The sequence below is a fragment of the Battus philenor genome, unplaced genomic scaffold (genome assembly GCF_028537555.1).
Source record: "Battus philenor isolate CCGP_79_NKW_IND1 unplaced genomic scaffold, ilBatPhil1.0.hap1 SCAF_7, whole genome shotgun sequence".
In the NCBI taxonomy this organism is placed as follows: Eukaryota; Metazoa; Arthropoda; class Insecta; order Lepidoptera; family Papilionidae; genus Battus; species Battus philenor.
The window spans coordinates 14,610,761-14,629,072 of NW_027181737.1; the positions used below are offsets into that span (position 1 = coordinate 14,610,761).

At 33.5% G+C, this 18,312-nt stretch overlaps 1 protein-coding gene across 3 annotated transcripts in view; it reads right to left on the minus strand.

Annotated features, from left to right (window-relative positions):
• LOC137930964 (netrin receptor UNC5C-like) overlaps window positions 1-18,312 on the minus strand; it is a 115,181-nt gene that overhangs the window by 22,432 nt on the left and 74,437 nt on the right. For all 3 annotated transcript variants that reach the window (XM_068774340.1, XM_068774341.1, XM_068774339.1), the window contains exon 7: window positions 2,184-2,339. In XM_068774340.1, coding sequence (XP_068630441.1) covers window positions 2,184-2,339 — 156 coding nt within the window. The remainder of the gene's footprint in view (window positions 1-2,183; window positions 2,340-18,312) is intronic.

An 18,312-nucleotide genomic window follows, 5' to 3' on the forward strand; every position in this document is an offset into this window, starting at 1 on the left:
CAATTTATGTTGGTGGGCCACGGATACAGGCGATAGCCTGTTATAAGGCGGCCAGTTCGTGTAACATTTCATAGTTATGAGCGAGGAAAAGGAAGTGTATTTTTAGGCGGCATCTGGTTCGTGCGCCTTTCATAGAATCGGCTTAATTATCGTGTCCCTTGAGGAACGGTTTCATAACTCGAGCTCTCGGGCCAAAGGGACGACGTGTCATTGGCTTAAGGTTGAGTTTTATTAAAAGTTTTAGCTCGTCCATTCTATTTGGGGCATGTTGACATTATAAAGATGACATGTTATTTAAATTGATACCCGAAGACGTGTCACAGGAGATATAGGTGCTATAAAATTGTACGTTTTATGTGTAAAAGTATAATGTGTCTGAGTTTCGGCAGCTGCGGTTCACTAATCGCACCACCTGATGCATTATATACATTTGTGGGTGCTATTGAAAATGATTTGTATAATCCACTTCATGTATCGGCTGTTAGAGTTAAAAGCATTTAGCGCGTTTGTGTAACTTTCTAACGAATAGGGCACTTGACGTGTTCTATATTAAACATCAAAAGGACCGCATAAAGCAGACCTTGTACTGGGTGACGTTTCATCGTCCGGTTTGAAATTAATGATGATGGCTCTTCATGAACTACCGACATCAACTGATTGCATAGATTCCAAGATGTTTGTGCTGTTAGCCCTAAGGCTTTTACAGATTCATCAGAAATGAGTTCAAGGATGTAAAATCAGACCAGGCCTTCTGCCCACTACCGATTATAATTAAATATATTTTTTTTTCTTCTGTTGCCGAGTTGCTGTTTTCTTTCACCTACCATTTGTCTGGTGATGGAGGTTGAGGCAGCTAAGACAAGGCTTACCTGGTCAAGTCTGTGTTGCTGTTCGTGTAGTGTGTATGGAGTGACGATTAGAAGGTAGCGTGGATCACTCGGCAATATAATGAAGGATCATGATACTACCTCGACTACAAAGATTATGGGCTACATTCGATTGTTGATGCGCGTTGTTAGCCATTTTGGCTTTTATAGCTTCATCGGACTCAGGGCTGGCGGACCCGAAATTCACGAGCTAATAAACTAAAACGACTACAAAGCTATATTCGAATGTTGATGCGCGCTGTTAGCTATTTTGGCTTTTATAGCTTCATCGGACTAAGTGCTGGCGGATCCGATATCCGCGAATTAATAATCTAAAACGACTACAAAACGAGGAGTTTCGTATCTATGTATACCGTTATATACCTTTCTCTCTCACACATCTTCCGTCGCTCTCACACATACGAGACGTGTGATTGGTTATAATTTAAGGATTGTGATTGGTTGAATAAATAAAGTTAGTTCTAGGATTAGTTAACGTAGTTGTAAGGTTTCGTAAAATTACAGAGTCTCGTAAAGTAAGATTCAGTTTGTTCTTGGAGTCGAGTTTTACTTTTAACTTTAGGAGACTGCCTCCTAAATAGGTTATTTTATGATCGAAGTAATATATAAGTGTAATGTGGAAACTGCATTGTTTTTAATTTAAATAATATATATAAACTGCTGAAACTTCTTCGATTCATACAAAACAATCTTCGTTATTTATTAAGCTATCTAAATCTACGCTTTGTCTTTAATATGCAGCTACTAACAATTTTATGACTGGTTATTGTTTTTAATACGTCGTGATTAACAATTATATGACTGGTTAATATTATATGAATGGTTAATATTTTCACAGATGAAATCCCTATAAGAAACTAAAAATAAATATTTATTTTATTAACAGTATACCATGCAAGATAGAGAAGAAGACGCCGAAGCCGATGATCTTGACCTGGTCGTTCCGAAATTATACATGTATATATTATTAATTACACTTTTCAATCAATTAATTTGTACTTGCGATCACAAATACATATACTTGTATTATATATTTATAAATCATACACGATAAAAAAGTAATCGATTCAAATTACAAAGTATCCCAAATAGATAGTGGTAAATATTTAGAATTTTTCGTAGCTTCAAATGGATGCAAGTACTGTATTTCATATAGCCGGTAAGAGGCGACAGAAGAATAAAGTAACACTTTTTCACCCGACCCCTTTGATGAACAGTACATTGACAATGACAAAGGTTAGATGGATTTCAATACGTATATGCAAATTTCGTATTTATTATAGATATTTCGTTTACCTCCATGCACGCCGCAGTAGTCGCCCACGCAGTCCGCGTGTTGGGCATGTGCGCCGGCGCATGGCGTGTCCCCCGTGCACGACCTTCGCCGCGTTTGCCTGCAGTCCGCTCCGCAGACCGACCACTCCGACCAAGATCCCCAGCGGCCCGGAAGAGCTGTAATAAAGCTACCAATTAGTGTATAATGTTAACTGGTTCAACTAGGCTGTGTAAAGACTATGACAACCAAATTAGATTGAATGGAAAAAACTTTAAAGGTTTTTTTCTTGTTTTTAAATGTACCCAATTTTTGGGAACCTCTCAGGGATGTTACAACTCGGATCAAGTATTTTTAAATTTTATTCTTCTATTTCACTCTTTCCTTTCATCCTTCACAATCTTTCTTTAAATTCAAATCGTCTTCCATGCATCCTTCTTTCACCCATCTTCGTTCCTAGAGTTTGCTACATTATCAGAGTTTTGACTCTACGATCATATTTACATTCTACCATTTGTTGCAATTTTTATTTCTAGTTTTATTTTTAAATTATAGCTATTTTATTTTATTTTCTTATTTACTAAACCTATACTGTTTTATTCATGACATGTTTGAGATCTTGCCCGATTGTAGAGCATTTTTGGAGAATTCTAGAAATATAGGGTGACATTTGTCGTTGCCCATGAGGGAGATGCCGATGCCTTCTTTGATCCTCTTCTCATCTCGTCCTTGGAATTAGAGTGATGAATGTCCTGCTTTGTGATGAGCAAATCAATTAAGGACCCTCATTCACTTCTTAACTTATATGCACGAAGTAGAAGTAAGCACTATGCGAGAAAGATGATGTAATATTATTAGAAGCTCCTCATGATCACGTCGTCTCTACTAAGATGCGACTAAAAAGTATATGATCGTATTATGGAACGGCTCTTGAGCAGGATTTTTTTCTATCATTCAAAATATTTACGGAAATAAATTAATTTAATCAGTGTATTATTCATAACAAAAATAACTTTAAAAATAAAAGTATGAATTTGCTTTAAAATTTTTATTTAGATTTATATTACATGTTTCATAAACTAGGACATTGCTATGTTATATGAACTTTGACGATAGATGGATCAATTTTACGAAATTCAGCTTTCAATTTGTCGCCTCTTTCGTACTTTTTACACCACTGGACTATTTTACTATGTTATAATATATATATTTCCTAATTGTATGTACTGTGGCATCTGTATCTTTGGCATTGCAGCGTGCTACCGTGTTTAGTGTTAAGTGCCTGATTTAGTCTTAACATGTTAACTACGATTCGAAGGACATTCACCTTCCGCTTTCTTATACACCATCGGTTACAATCTGTAATCTGTCTGTGTGTTCGTACTTTTTAGCTACGTGACCTAAAAACCTATTTTTTTCTTATATATCCCAATTTGTATCGCTAGTAATTTTTTTTTCGCTTTTACTAAGCGCAGACAGTTGGGTGAGTGTTGCCGCTATTTGATACGGATCTTTCTTCTACCAGCTGCGAGTCATTATTAACAATTTTTCTTATAGGTAAATGTAGCTAAAATGTATACATATAAACAATATAATTTGGAAGTTTTACTTAATTATAGATTAATTGGTTCATCATTTTATTTCAAGTCGCTGCTCAAGCGTTACATACCATTAAATGCCTTGAGCAGCATAAAAACACGATAGAAAGTTTGCTTGAATTTTGATATTACATATACGCATTATCATGAAGTCATGCGGAATCATGTATACTTAATATACAGCCTCATCTTTCAGCATCACATCTTGAAAGCATGCATCTATACACTGAAAGCCTTCTTTGAGGTCCACATTTATGACCTGTAATAATTTTTTGGGTTTTACCACCTATCACCTGATTTGGTCTTGACAAGTACATTAAAGCGATACAATTTGAACAGCCATTTCATTTTGATTATGGAAGCAAAAAGTTTCTGCGATTCGTTCCAATATTGGATTCAATTTTAAACATTCTGCAATCATTCTCACGTATTTTGTTACAGACTGCTACACTGTTTTAAATTTGTTAACAATTTCAGCACAAGACTTGCGGTGAGTTGCGAAAAAAGCTATTTCTGTTCCGCTACACTAAAATATACCATCCGTACGTAATTGAAACGCTTTGACGGCGATCTTTTATGATTGTTATCGTCTTAACACATGCGATCGGGGAGTTAGGCGATTTGATACGGAACCTAACGACCCTGGTGCAGTATTGCCGCAAAACATTGAACACATTATTAAACGAAGTCAAGCTTTTGTACGCGATTATTTTGCGATTTAAAAAATATGCACAGTGTTTTGATAAAACTGAATTACCCCTTGATTTATTTGTGATTTTTGAGATATTCCATGCTTCTAATATTTACTGTTCTATCTTGTATGATAAAAGTGATCTATGGTAATAGGAGGCGCAAAAGTAATGTCATAATGTGAACGTGTCTTGATTTTTAATAAATACATTTAAAAAAAACTTTTAAGTTAAACGGTTTTTTGATACCCATATTGTGGTGGTTGTGGAAAAATATGTACCTAGTCCGCCATATTGGTACGACGTCCATCTTGAATTTTAAATTTTGACACAATCATTGTGTTTTACTAGTGTAGCCCTTTCATTTGATAGCCATATTGAGGGGGTTAAGGAAAAATATGTAATCCGCCATTTTGTATCGGCGACCATCTTAGATTTATAATGTTATTGATTTTATGATATTGTATTGTCATCTAAATTAAACGTGTGTACCAAATTTCAGATCAATCTAACAACGGGAAGGTGCTAAATTTCAATTTCTAATTTTGACCCAAATAAACAAATTCCGTACGAGTCGAACTAAATAAAACCGTTTAAAAATGATGCTAAATGTGCACTCGGAAGGTGGTCATTTGAGAGATATAATTTTTTCCATTAATATCATCAATGTTCCAGTTTCAAATAAACTTCTTTCAACAACAAAGCTCCTTTTTTAATTTATCACAAAATAGCTGAAATCATGACATTGCTTTTGCACCACCTGCTTTAAGTAAAGAGGAGAATTTTAAAAGAACCCAAATTAAAAGTAACTGATAAAAATAAATGTATATGAAAATACATACTGATCCTTAGTATCTCAATGTATCTCATTCATATCTTTTACCTGCTTACTCAAGAATTCAATTCCTATTTGTAGCCAGTACACACGAAAAAACACTTCGTTCCTTTAGCAATCGTCTACTTAGATGTTCCCACAGTGCCTACTTTATTCACTACTTTGCTTTACAATCTATTCTTCTTTAAAACGTGCAACTCCTTGATATCAGGATGGTCAGGAATCGCTGCGCATTCAAAGCGAAGGTTCGAAAGCTGTTGCTTGTCAAGCTGACCGAATCATCGCGATTATTGGTTTTTATTTTTTTTTATATTTATATAATTATATGTGGATATTTAAAAATATATATTATGGTATATTTATATGTAATTATAGATAGTATCCTTTAATATATTTATGTAAGTCTTATTTTTTATTTATTTTTCATTAATTTATTTCTTCACTATCTAAACTGGTCTGCATATCTGCTATGTCTGCATTTTTTATTGTACGTTTTTTTTTAAATATTTTGTGTTTATACTGTTGAAATTTTGTTTGCTTATTTTTCATAACTTGTTCTAATAAATTGTCAAAATTAAATACATTATAGATTCAGAAAAAATCGTGATTGTAGTACAAAGTATATCTTTATGAGTATTATTCCTTATTACATGATTAAATAGCTAAATTATGCTAGTATATTTACTGTCTGTACATATAACAATATTTTTTATTGCATATGCAATCTAGGTATTCAAGATATATGTTTATGCATAAATATATTTGAAAGATACTTTTATCTTATATATTTCATGTATGTTAAAGCATCAAATAAATACCCATTTTGTCGTATGAAACGATGGAAGAAACTCTATTCATTCGATTTTAGTTCGTAATTCACTCCCACGCGTTGCTCTTCCACAATAATTATGAAATTAATATTACCAAACTTAATCTTATCTGGAATTGTAAAAAAAAATCGCTCGCCTTCAGAGCGGTGTGGAAATTAAATTTTACTACCTAAAATACACACCTTACTTGAGGCGTAAATTGCTTTCCAGTAGACATTATCGTAAACATTTGTATCTTGGACATTTTATTTTATCTGTACATTATAACAGTCCGTATCAGCTTCGAACGCCAATTATTATTTCATTTCTTTTTTCATGTCGACTTCTTAATTAAGAACGTAAATTTAATGAGTTAATTCAAGTTTAACTGCTTAATATGGAAATTATACTTATGAAATAATAAACGTGCGTATGTATCATATTGGAATAGGGACTATAATTATAATTTTTACTAGATGAGATGTAGCAAGTGATTTCGACATTTTTTATTTGTGGTAAAACCAGGGACAATGTTTTAACTGATTTATTTTTTATTGGCTCCCGTTTAAGTGGACCTTACGTTCACTATAATATTTTTATTCTTATCTATTATTTAATGGAATCAGGCGTTACCTCGCGGGAGTCCATCCTAAGTAAGAAAAGGGCCAATTTTTAGCCACTTCCGCACATGCAGTGCCAGTGGCGGTTGTGTGATTCGCATTGTATGCCGCATACGCATTTATCAGCGGGCTGGCGGGCGGTGCACTTTATTGCACGACTGCCACTGCATGTGCGAAGGTGGCTAAATATTGGTCCTTTTCTTACTTCTTATCTATTATCCATGTCAACGTCACACACTCTTTCCTCTTTACATGACAAACTCTTTCATTCATTTTCCTACTTTATCTCCTTCCATACATCTACTCGCTTCCGTCACTCTCCCTTAAAAAACACTATATGACATTTCAGTTACATTCTTTACCTTACTTAATATCAGTCTTCGTGCTTAAATAAACATTACCTGTTTTATAATAATTTTTTGCATATATACATACATACATATATATATACATATATATATATATATATATGTATGTATGTATATATATATATATAATCCAGCATTGATCATCTTAGGTGAAGTAATCAATCACCTGGACATCTAATAATTCTCATTCACTACTTCTGCAGTTCTACACCGAAAAGATAACCATTCTACTAAAGGTAGATGGACAGTTGCTCAATAGATACCTAGGAATTTTTCATAGATTGACATTTAAAAATTATTTTCTCAAATATAACTCACACTTTGGACAATTGGATTACGGATTATCCGTTAGCATTTAAAGTTTCATTAGATTTAAGAAGGGAGCTCTGAAGGTGCATAACCTAGGTCTCTTTATAGCCCAAGCAGGTGATTCCCCTAGGAATATTTGCACAGACCGTTACATTACTTATTCCACATGAATATAAAGATACAATAAATTAAAATACAAACCGTATAAGGAATCTCAAAATGGCTTTTAGCCCATTCGTACACGCTATTTCAAAACCAATTACAGTGTCGTTATTAATTGCATATCCAATAATACAACGGTTTTACTTATGAGGTATCGCCCTATAAATTGAAATTATAATACAACGGCAAGATGCTCGTAACTGCCCTTACATGCCAGAGGGGAATAAATCACATTTTTTTTTACAAAAGAAATAGTCCCGTGACTTCGTATTGCGTTATCGTGTGGTACAATCGACAAGCGGCGACGGGGCGTATCAAAATAAATTGAGTTATTATAAAATCATTTTTGTAATCACTTTTTTTAATGTATACCTCAACTATAGCTAATCGTGAAGTCTACAAAACGTGTTTGATTAAAAGATAATATCAAAAAAGTTTAGAAACCTGAGTACGATAATTGAAAATTAATTATCAATTCAAAAGGTTCATTATCATATCATATTTCCAATAATATAAATAAAAAAGGAAAAAATACCTCCGAAGCTTTTATAATATTATTACTTTAACCGTAAAAACATATTTCCTTCGGATCTATTTTTACTTTTTTTACATCAAGAGATTTAAGTTATTAATAATGCGCATTCTAACATAGTTGCATTATTAAAATTATTAAATATGAAATAATTAAAAATCTTATAAAGCTTTGTGAATAGCTAAAACTCTTCTTAGTCCTATGCTTAGACAAATCAGTCGGTATAATGAGGTTCTTTTCACGTCCTCTCATCACAAAGGCATCTTCTGGATATTGAGCCGTTCGCTCTCCTCTGGACTAAGAGACTCCCAGACTGCAGATTATATTCTTCTAGATGATATATTGCAAGGAAAGTACACTAAATTATATCATCATCACCATCATATCAGTTGATAAACGCCGAAACATAGGCCTGTTTCGAAGATCCCCCGATCTTAACTATGGCATCGGTCCATCTATTAGGGGTCCTACCCGCCACGCTGCACCTATCTGCTCTTGGTCACCTCGACAACCTAATGACCCCAACGGCCTTTGGTTGCACGAGCTATGCGCCGCGCCCACTGCCACTTAAAACTAGCAATTCTTCAAGCTAAGTCTGACTTTTCTGCATTTTTGATTCGATCACGCAGCGAAACTCCGAGCATAATTCTTGCTATTGGATAAACTTGACCCTTAATACCAAAGAGCATGACCTTGTGGGTAAGCGATAGAGTTGACTCTTTATCATTCTACTCTCTACTATACTATACTCGTACATACAATGTACTTACGACAATAACTTTTTTTCCGTTGAAATTTACGTTTTCAACGGTTTTATGTTGAAGGAACGCTAAAAGTGTTAAGTAGCCTAAGGGTTTTCGAACAAACCACGTTTCCGAACGTTACATTATTTAGTATATGACTCAGTAATTAAACCAACTACGGCGCCCTTGAACCGGAACGCAGTGAGCTAACAAAGTTGTGTGTGTATGTATACGTGCTTAATGAACTGTGGAAAAACACAGAAACTATAGAGTATTGAAAAACATAATTTTAAAACCGTATAGATGGAAATCTAAAATGTGCGCCTCTATCATGGTAGAATAAAAAAGCAAAAAAGAACTCATTTTATACAATGTGTAACTTTAGGTCTTAGACACAGGCTAAGCCTAATTTAACCGCCAGTGATAATTAAATATTTATATTTATTTATTATAAGTCTAATGAATACAACAATTAAAAAAGAGAATAGAATGTACTTTAATAACCTAATAAGTGAATATTAAAAATATATAGTGAACGGTACTAATAAAAATAAACCATAAAGCTGAAACTATCTAGTTAATAATAAATAAACGTTTCAAAGATCACTAATGAATGCTTAATGTCCCATAACTTACACCACACACGATCTATCTCCGTGTGTGGGTGGAACGTATTTAAATGTACATGTGTGCGGCATTTCTTATTAATTAATGCGCTCACGCATAAATCAGTCGATGTTCGTTAGAGGACGAACAATGACAGCTAGCGTTTTCTCTTTCACTCTTAACCTAACAATATTTTTTATGGACGTTAAGGATGTAAATACATTGCGGGAGTTATAAGAAGTTGAATCGCAATGTTTGGATTGTATGTAGAAGCCGTTGGCGAAGATAAAGTACGCAATACCGTAAAAGTTGAGTATATTACAGAGGCGTCTGAGAGTGTTAATAGAATATTCTGGAAAAATGCGCCTATTTCCAAGGAAATAAAGGAGCAGTAGAAAATTATGAACCTCCATCGCCCTCTTTATGTGAACATGAAACGATTATTTCTCGCAAAACTGTTCACTATTCGCGGCTAAACTTCTTTGATAACTATTTAATAGAATCAGGCGTTATTTTGCGGAAGTCCATCCTAAATAAAAAAGGACCAATATTTAGCCACGTTCGCACATGCAGTGGTAGTCGTGCAACAAAGTGTAACATAACTCTTGAAGATGCTCCGTGGAGGGGTGAAACACGTGTGTGAATGATTTAACGGTGGCAGTTGTGTAATTCGCATTGTTTGCCGCATGCGCATTATTTATCAGCGGGCGGTGCACTTTGTTGTACGACTACCAGTGCATGTGCGGAAGTGGCTAAATATTGGTCTTTTTGTTACTTCCTTAATAGTTAGGCATCGTATTCGTTTTAGGTATACATTCCAGGAGTGTCCACTCGCCTTCCACCGTATGTACAATACAGGTTTTTGAGTTTCTTGGTCACATATACAGAAGAAGCGACAGCTACCATAAGAACGCAGCTCTATGAGCTGGTCCGATTGAACCCGAACGACACTTGACGCCATAGTGGCCGAAGACCGTCAAATGTGACACGACATAGTGCGCCATAAACTTTCTAAGAAGGTTCACGATCCTTAGGTACGAGCAAAGGGCATAGGCAAGAGGATAAGGCATGGTTTATACAGATATTTATCTCCATACTATAACAGTTGCAGTTTTTATCAGCGTGTATATCATAACAAAACAATTACATGCAATTACTATTATTATATATTAGATATATATATTTCATTTTCAACTAAATCTAATATTTATTAAGTTTATAGATATTTATGGGAAGCGAAGACATATTAACACGATAATGACAGAAATATTTATAAACGAAATTAACGATAGATATATTGGCTGTCGTTTCATCCCACAGACGCCCATTGCTGGGATTCGACCAACCCCAAAGGCATATATGGGATATACTGTAATCGTCAGGCGGGTTGGCGATCGCAGTATGGTATTGACAATAAATAATGACTTAAACACTATGATATCGACTAACAGCGTCCGCATAAAAATCTCAAAAGAATATTTAAGGGAATCAGGCGTTACCTTGCGGAAGTCCATCCTAAGTGAGAAATTATTGAGTGATTTGACTGTGGTTGTTGTGTAATTCGCATTGTTTGCCGCATACGTATTTATCAGCGGGCTGGCGGGCGGTACACTTTGTTGCACGACTACCACTGCATGTGCGGAAGTAGCTAAATATTGGTCCTTTTCTTACTCAAAAGAATAACTTAAGTTTAAAACAAATATAGCCGAAGTTGCCAGTAATACGGAGGGTTCTCATTTGAACACTATAGATCAATGGAAAGACAAACAAAATATCTAAATTGCAACTCATGGTGAGTGAGAGACCAAATCATCGATATCAAGTATACAAGTGAATATAAAAGCAACAAGGCCTTACAGATAATTTAATACAGATTTCAAAACATTATTCAGTCTAGTATAGAATGCGGTACAGACTGGTGTAAATCGATTATGCTACCATTTTAGAGTAGTACCAATTACCAGGGCTCTGTGCCTCCAGGCGTCGGTTTAAGTGCAGCAAGTGCTATTTCGTGATACAGCCGTTTAACTTTGCGCCGCGAAGTTATTCTTATTTGCATTGCGACACTTGATTCATAGGTTGGATAGAATAATACCCGGTGTTGTTTCTGTACACTGTTATTATGAAAACATTTGCAGACACGTCTTTGAGTTTTATTTTGCTTGTGATTCTGGTTATATAGGTAAAGACTGCAATACCTTGAGGCTGGTAAAAAATTGCCTTAAATAAATATAATTTTTTTCATCTCATTTGGAATGTATCTTTATAACGTAACTTTCATAATTTAAGAAATATAACGTACTATTCCATGTCGGTTCCATCGCGTTATAGGAAGAAGGTACATTAATGGTACTCGAGACAATCTGCTTAATATCTTTAAGGAGGTTGCAATTTGTTTTTTTTTCACAATATATACAACCTTATCCTCTTTCAAACTTTACAGTTTCTTAGATTCCCTTTCTTTTATTCAGTCACACCCACGTTATCTCTCTTTCTTCGCCACATTCTTTAATATTACCATTGCTTACAATTTGTTCCTATACTTATTTTATTTTTTTATTCTTATTTATTTTTAATTCGGTTGCAACGTATTGTCGTCCTTAATTGAATATTATCTACCAATGCTGATTGAATTATTAAAATTCTCTTACACTTTGAAAAAGTTTCTTATCAAAAGGACGTAATCTTCAGTGAGGCTTCCATTTAAAATTTCGATAAATAAATAGGAAAGGCTATCGTTAAGTGTTTGTGGAATCAATTTTATAAATCCGTTTTTTACATTGGCAATTGTATGTCAAAAACTTCAACATTATATTATTTACGAAACGGAAAATACACATAACAATGCTGTGAACCAAAAAGCAACATCATAAACACTGTGTTTTTTAAATAAGTTTTAATTAAGTTTAAATTGATTAGTCACAAGTAAGACGTCGCTGAGACGATTTATAAAGTTTAAAAACGACATAACTTTTTGAGGTAAACAACACACAAATATAAACTGTTATTTTCAAATATAATATAGCGAAGAAATCTAATACATAATAAACTAAACCATTTGACTGCAACGCTGGCTAAAAGCGCTGCGTTTTTTTTATTCGAAAACTGCGACGCAGCGCTTTTGCGCTGTAAGTTTAAATGTCTTTAATGCTCCTAAGGCGCTTCTTCACGATGTTATATCCATAGCATAATTTAATTTCTTTTTTACCACATTACTGCTTGAAACTATTTTAAGTTAAAATCGTACTAAAATAATTTTTAAAATGTGTTCATATTTATTTAAATGAGTATTTCCCGTTTTAGCGCGTTCTTGCAAGAATTGGTTAAGCGCTGTTATTATATTCACCCTAAATCTGGTATAGCTCGCGCCGGATTTATACGCTCTTAACACCAAAATGAGTCATAACAAAAAATTATAGGTTTAATAAGTAACGAAAGCGACAATGGACGATAAGGTACCAACGCATTGATTTATTTTTATTTTATATCATACTACTTGTAATTATAGATATTTATGCAAGTATTAAAACACGATTTATTATATAACAACTAGCTGATCCCGCAAACGTTGTTTTGCAAAAAAAAAATAAAGTTTTTTATTAACAAATGTAAGATAAGGGTTGATCGTAGAGGGCTGAAAATTTAGGTTTGTATGTATTTTTGTATGCTGTATCATAATAAAATAAAAAACAAAAAAATTGTCCAATAAATTAAAAATAAAATTTAGGGGTGGACCACCCTTGTCACTTAGGGGTATGGAAAATAGATAGTAGCTGATTCTCAGACATACTGAATACGCATGTAAAATTTGGTAAAAATCGGTCAAGCCGTTTCGGAGGAGTTCAAGTTCGAACACCGTGACACGAGAATTTTATATATTAGATATAATGAATAGTATGTAAAAATACAAACTAAGTTATTCTAACTTCACAGTGTATATCGGCGCGGACTGTACCCAACAGTTTCGAGTCACACGAGACAGCTACAGTGCGTTCAACAGTATGCCGACATGTGCTACCAATTAGTGCGAACAATGATCAGGCCACGTTTCACGGTTTGAACGAACGCCGCTGATTAGATTTTATTGTCTACTCGGTTGGTCTAGAGTTCATTTACTTCGTACACCTACGAAATATTTACGACAGAGAAAGTATGTTTGGAAGGTAAATATAACATATGCAAGTTTACACGTTTTTATAACTGTTTTAAATGTAGTTTCTATATTAAAAACAATAGTAATAGTTTACCTTTATTCTATAGATACATTCGGTAATATTTGAATAGTAAAAGTTAAAATATTATCTAAAATAAATTGCGATTAGCTACTAGCAACTATTTTTGTAATTAAAATTCATACTGTTTAGTAAGAAAAGGACCAATATTTAGCCACTTCCGCACATGCAGTGGTAGTCGGTGCATTTCATTGCACGACTACCACTGCTTGGAAGTGGCTAAATATTGGTCCTTTTCTTACTTAGGATGGACTTCCGCAAACTAACGCCTGATTCCATTAAATCATACTGTTTACTCAACTTAGGAATTATAACATCCCTAATAATTATAATAATTAGTTGACACCAATTTAGATTAAAATTGTTCACACTAACATACAGAAAAGTGAGAAATATAAATTTCGTAAATATTAAACGTAATTGTAAAAACAAAGGCACGGACTCTTATGTCTTTGGAATATAGAGCATAACAATAAAAAATCAATGCAATATTTTTACTTCCAATAAATAAATAATTTACGGGTGATGAAAAATATTTAGTTTTTTATTCTAAATGATGCGAATATAATTTTCGAACGAAATAAATTTCTTAGTTCGTACAGTTTACCGCACATGTTATCTATTTAAACGGTTTTATTTAGTTCAACCCGTACGGAATTCGTTTATTTGGGCCAAAATTAGAAATTGAAATTTAAGCACCGTCCCGTTGTCAGATTAATCTGAAATTTGGTACACGCATTTAATTTAGATGACAATACAATATAATAAAATCAATAACATTATAAATCTAAGATGGCCGCCGATACAAAATAGTGGATTACGTATTTTTCCTTAACCCCCTCAATATGGGTATCAAATGAAAGGGCTACACTAGTAAAACACGATGATTATGTCAAAATTTAAAATTCAAGATGGACGCCGTTCCAATATGGCGTACTAGGTACATATTTTTCCACAACCACCACAATATGGGTATCTAAAAACCGTTTAACTTAAAAGTTTTTAAATGTATTTATTTAGATGATGCTTTTGTTACAATAGTGAATTTTAAATAACATTGAATGTTAATAAGGTATGTATTCGACGAATAAAGGTTCAAGTATTAATGATAATTAAATGAGTTATTTTTATAACAGTGAGACAAATCGTTATAAGAAACCTTTGAAACTTTACCCCGATCAAAGGACACCGTGCAGGAACTAATTCATTAATCCTAATCAGTCTTTGTTATTAATCATACAAGAGAGTTCTCCACTGTTCAAAGCAATGTGTATCAATTTAGAAATGCCAACTTCCTGGTATAGTACACTTGTTCGTAATTTTAGTGTTGCTATGAAATACTTAAAGCCCTTTGATGTGTTTGGCCGCGGCATCGGGTTTATGCTCTTTGTAAATTAAATGGCGGGATTTTTATAGTTTAGATGGAAATGAAAGATTATGACACACGAGTTTATTTCGTGTTCAAATTGTAAGGATCTCCGGCACGTGGTGTTGCCCTACTGAACGATCTTTTATGAGGTTTTTGTACTCTACAAAAGGTACCCTTGATTTTTTTTATGTTTTGTTTATCGTTATTAACAGCTTTAACGGTATTGGAGAGGCAGAACATTAACGGTATTCAGATCAATTCTCTTACTAGTAACTAAACTTGATATTTCTTATAGAATTCTCTGATTTATCAAGATACAGCCTAAATATTAGGGCGGTAAGTTCAAAAGAGTGATACGCCTTAAGAGCCTTCGAGATAATATAGGCTGTCACTGGAAACACGATTAGCATACCTATTCGAGAATGCTCTAGAAGGCATCAAATACATTGGCTGCGATAATGGAATATTTATCTTAAGGTTGCAAGGGGCCAGGGATGGTCATACGTAATATAGTACGTACGCCCGTTAGGTAGACAGACAACCTTTTTAAGATCGTTGGTAGACGCTTAATGCAGGCCGCTTCAAATCGTTCCTTTTGAAATTCTACAGGGGAAATCCAAGTTCCAGCGATGATGTGATGATGAAGTTATTAAAGAAATGTTTCCCAACATGGGGTCCACGTTCCACAAAGGAGCAATTTGGTTGTTAAGAGGGCAATTCGAAAGTGGATTCAACACGACCTTATCCCTGGAGCTTGAACATAACATATATGCTACATAGGGAGGCGTAAGAATTTTAAAAAGGTATGGCATGGCATATAAAAGTTTGAAAAACACTGCCTTAAAATTCATTCGTTAATTTAGTGGGGAGTTCTAAGTTATGAAAAGTTTATTTCTATAGTTACAAGCTCAAACGCACAATACTTATTGCGATTATAAGAGACAGTTTAAAATAGTTTATTTAACAGATGTAAGTTCTTCAGTGATTAAAATATTTTAAAAAACGACTAATATATAGCTACTTCCGCTATATAGCAGTAGTCGTGCAATGATGTGCCGCCCGCACGCTGATAAATGCGCGTGCGGCAAACAATGCGAATTACACAACTACCATCGTTAAATCACTCGATATGTGTTTCACCCCTCCACGGGGCATCCTCAGGAGTAATGTTACACCGATTAGTGCATTGTACGACTACTGCTACATAGCGGAAGTATCTGTATATTAGTCCTTTTCTTACTCAAGATGGACTTCCGCAAAGTAACGCCAGAATCCATTAGATAATAAAATATTTATTCTTGTTCTTACATCTACATAATAATGTATTTAAGTCATAACTTCACGTTAAACATGTGTAAATTGTGTTAGCTCAAAACAAATTATCATCATTGAGTAAAAATATTATATTATACCTTTAGTGTATACGGGTCTTATATAAAATTTATTTTTTCTTTCTCTACTCACCAACTAACAACTGTTGTGTGTTGTCGTAGGCTTGAAGATCCATGTATCCATCTTCGTAAGTAAGCATTGTGAGAAAAAAAAAATTTAAAGTTATATATATCTATCAGTGAATATAAGCAAAGCTAATACATGAATATATTCAAGTTAAAAACTTTTACATTTAAATGTAGAAGATGCTATATAAAATCAAATCTGTTTGTTGTACATCACAATCTTTTCTGTTTTGTCGTTTTCTTTTCAACTGATGGACGCCTACTGCAAGTGATAGGTTTTCTCCAAAGGTCCTCATGATGACCAGTCTTGCACTGCTCGCATCCAGCGACCTCCCCCGACCTCAACTATGTCGTCGGTCCCACTAGTGGGGTCCCACTCAAACTGTGTTTACCTTTAGCTATCTTAATAAATTATGTATAATTATAGATATAACCTTTAAAAGAATTAATGCATAAGATACATTTTATCTAAATAAAATTAAAACAACACTTTTTAAATTTTTTATACATTTACTTTAGGGTCATATTAAGGTGTTTTAGAAAACTTTGCTTGTCAAATATATAACCATTTAAAACATTTAAAATATCAAGAATAAATAACCTGAAAATAATTTAAATATGCAAACAAAATTAAGTCAAAAATTATATACATAAATATGTAGATATATGTGTATATGCCTACCAAAGCGTAGGTGGGAATATATTTTACACTAACACTGCGTGCCAAACGACAAGACTCGAGTCACGAATGCAAAATATCTACTGTCACGTTACAATCGCATGTGAACAGAAATGTAGCATATTAACCTAATTTAAAATTTTTCAACAGAGAACTAATTATTTTTTATGCAACATTTTAATGACATCGTTGTTTCAGCTCATACACGCCCTCTGCTAAATAATCGCCACGCTTGGCAGGCTGGTTGGCGATCGCAGTGTGATATTATGGTATGCAGAGGACGCTGCTGTCATTCCTCTTTCAACTTTGTTATGAGTACAACTACGTGTGTAATATATATAAGACTTTATCTCCGGAATCGAACCCGCGACACAAATCTCAGTAGTCTATCAACCAGTGCTCGTGCCTAAATTTTAACATTTATATGTATAATTAAGTAGAAAATAAGTGAAATTTAATAGTTATGCATGTGAAACATAAGGTAGTTAAAATGTTGCATGTTAATTTAATTAATAAATATTCAATACAAAATACATTACTTTCAATGCAGCGTTTTAATGTACACCTTTGTAGTTTTATATACAAAGCCTATAATTAATTCGGATGTATTTAAGGCATTGATAATAAAATGTTCTTAAACTGTTACTTTCTTAAGTGAAACTTTCCTTTAAATATACGTTCTAATTTACGCAATTTTTATCAAGGTTTTATGTATAGTGCTTATGAAATATATCTCGTTTGATAGCTTTTACGTATGGCAATGAATCTTAAGTAATTTTCAATTTTACCTTCATAAAAGAATAACAAAAATATTAAAGTAATACAAAGGTTTTTTTTCTAAGCGTATGTATATTTGGCTAATGTGTTATCAAAGTAGGGATAAAAATCGAAATCGTTTTAAATTCCTAATTTGAATTTGTAATTATAAATGTTTTGTACTTGTCGGATTGAATTTTCCCGTACGTAATACTTTTTTTTTGTTATAAAAACGGATACTTTAGGGTTTTATAAACACTTATATATAATTTCATTGTTATGTCTTTTCCACGTTTTTTTTTTTGGAAAAAACTTAGTTTTTTACATTTCATACGATTTTTAAAGTTGTTAAATATATTTCTCTAGTTACATCTCATGTATTTTCACA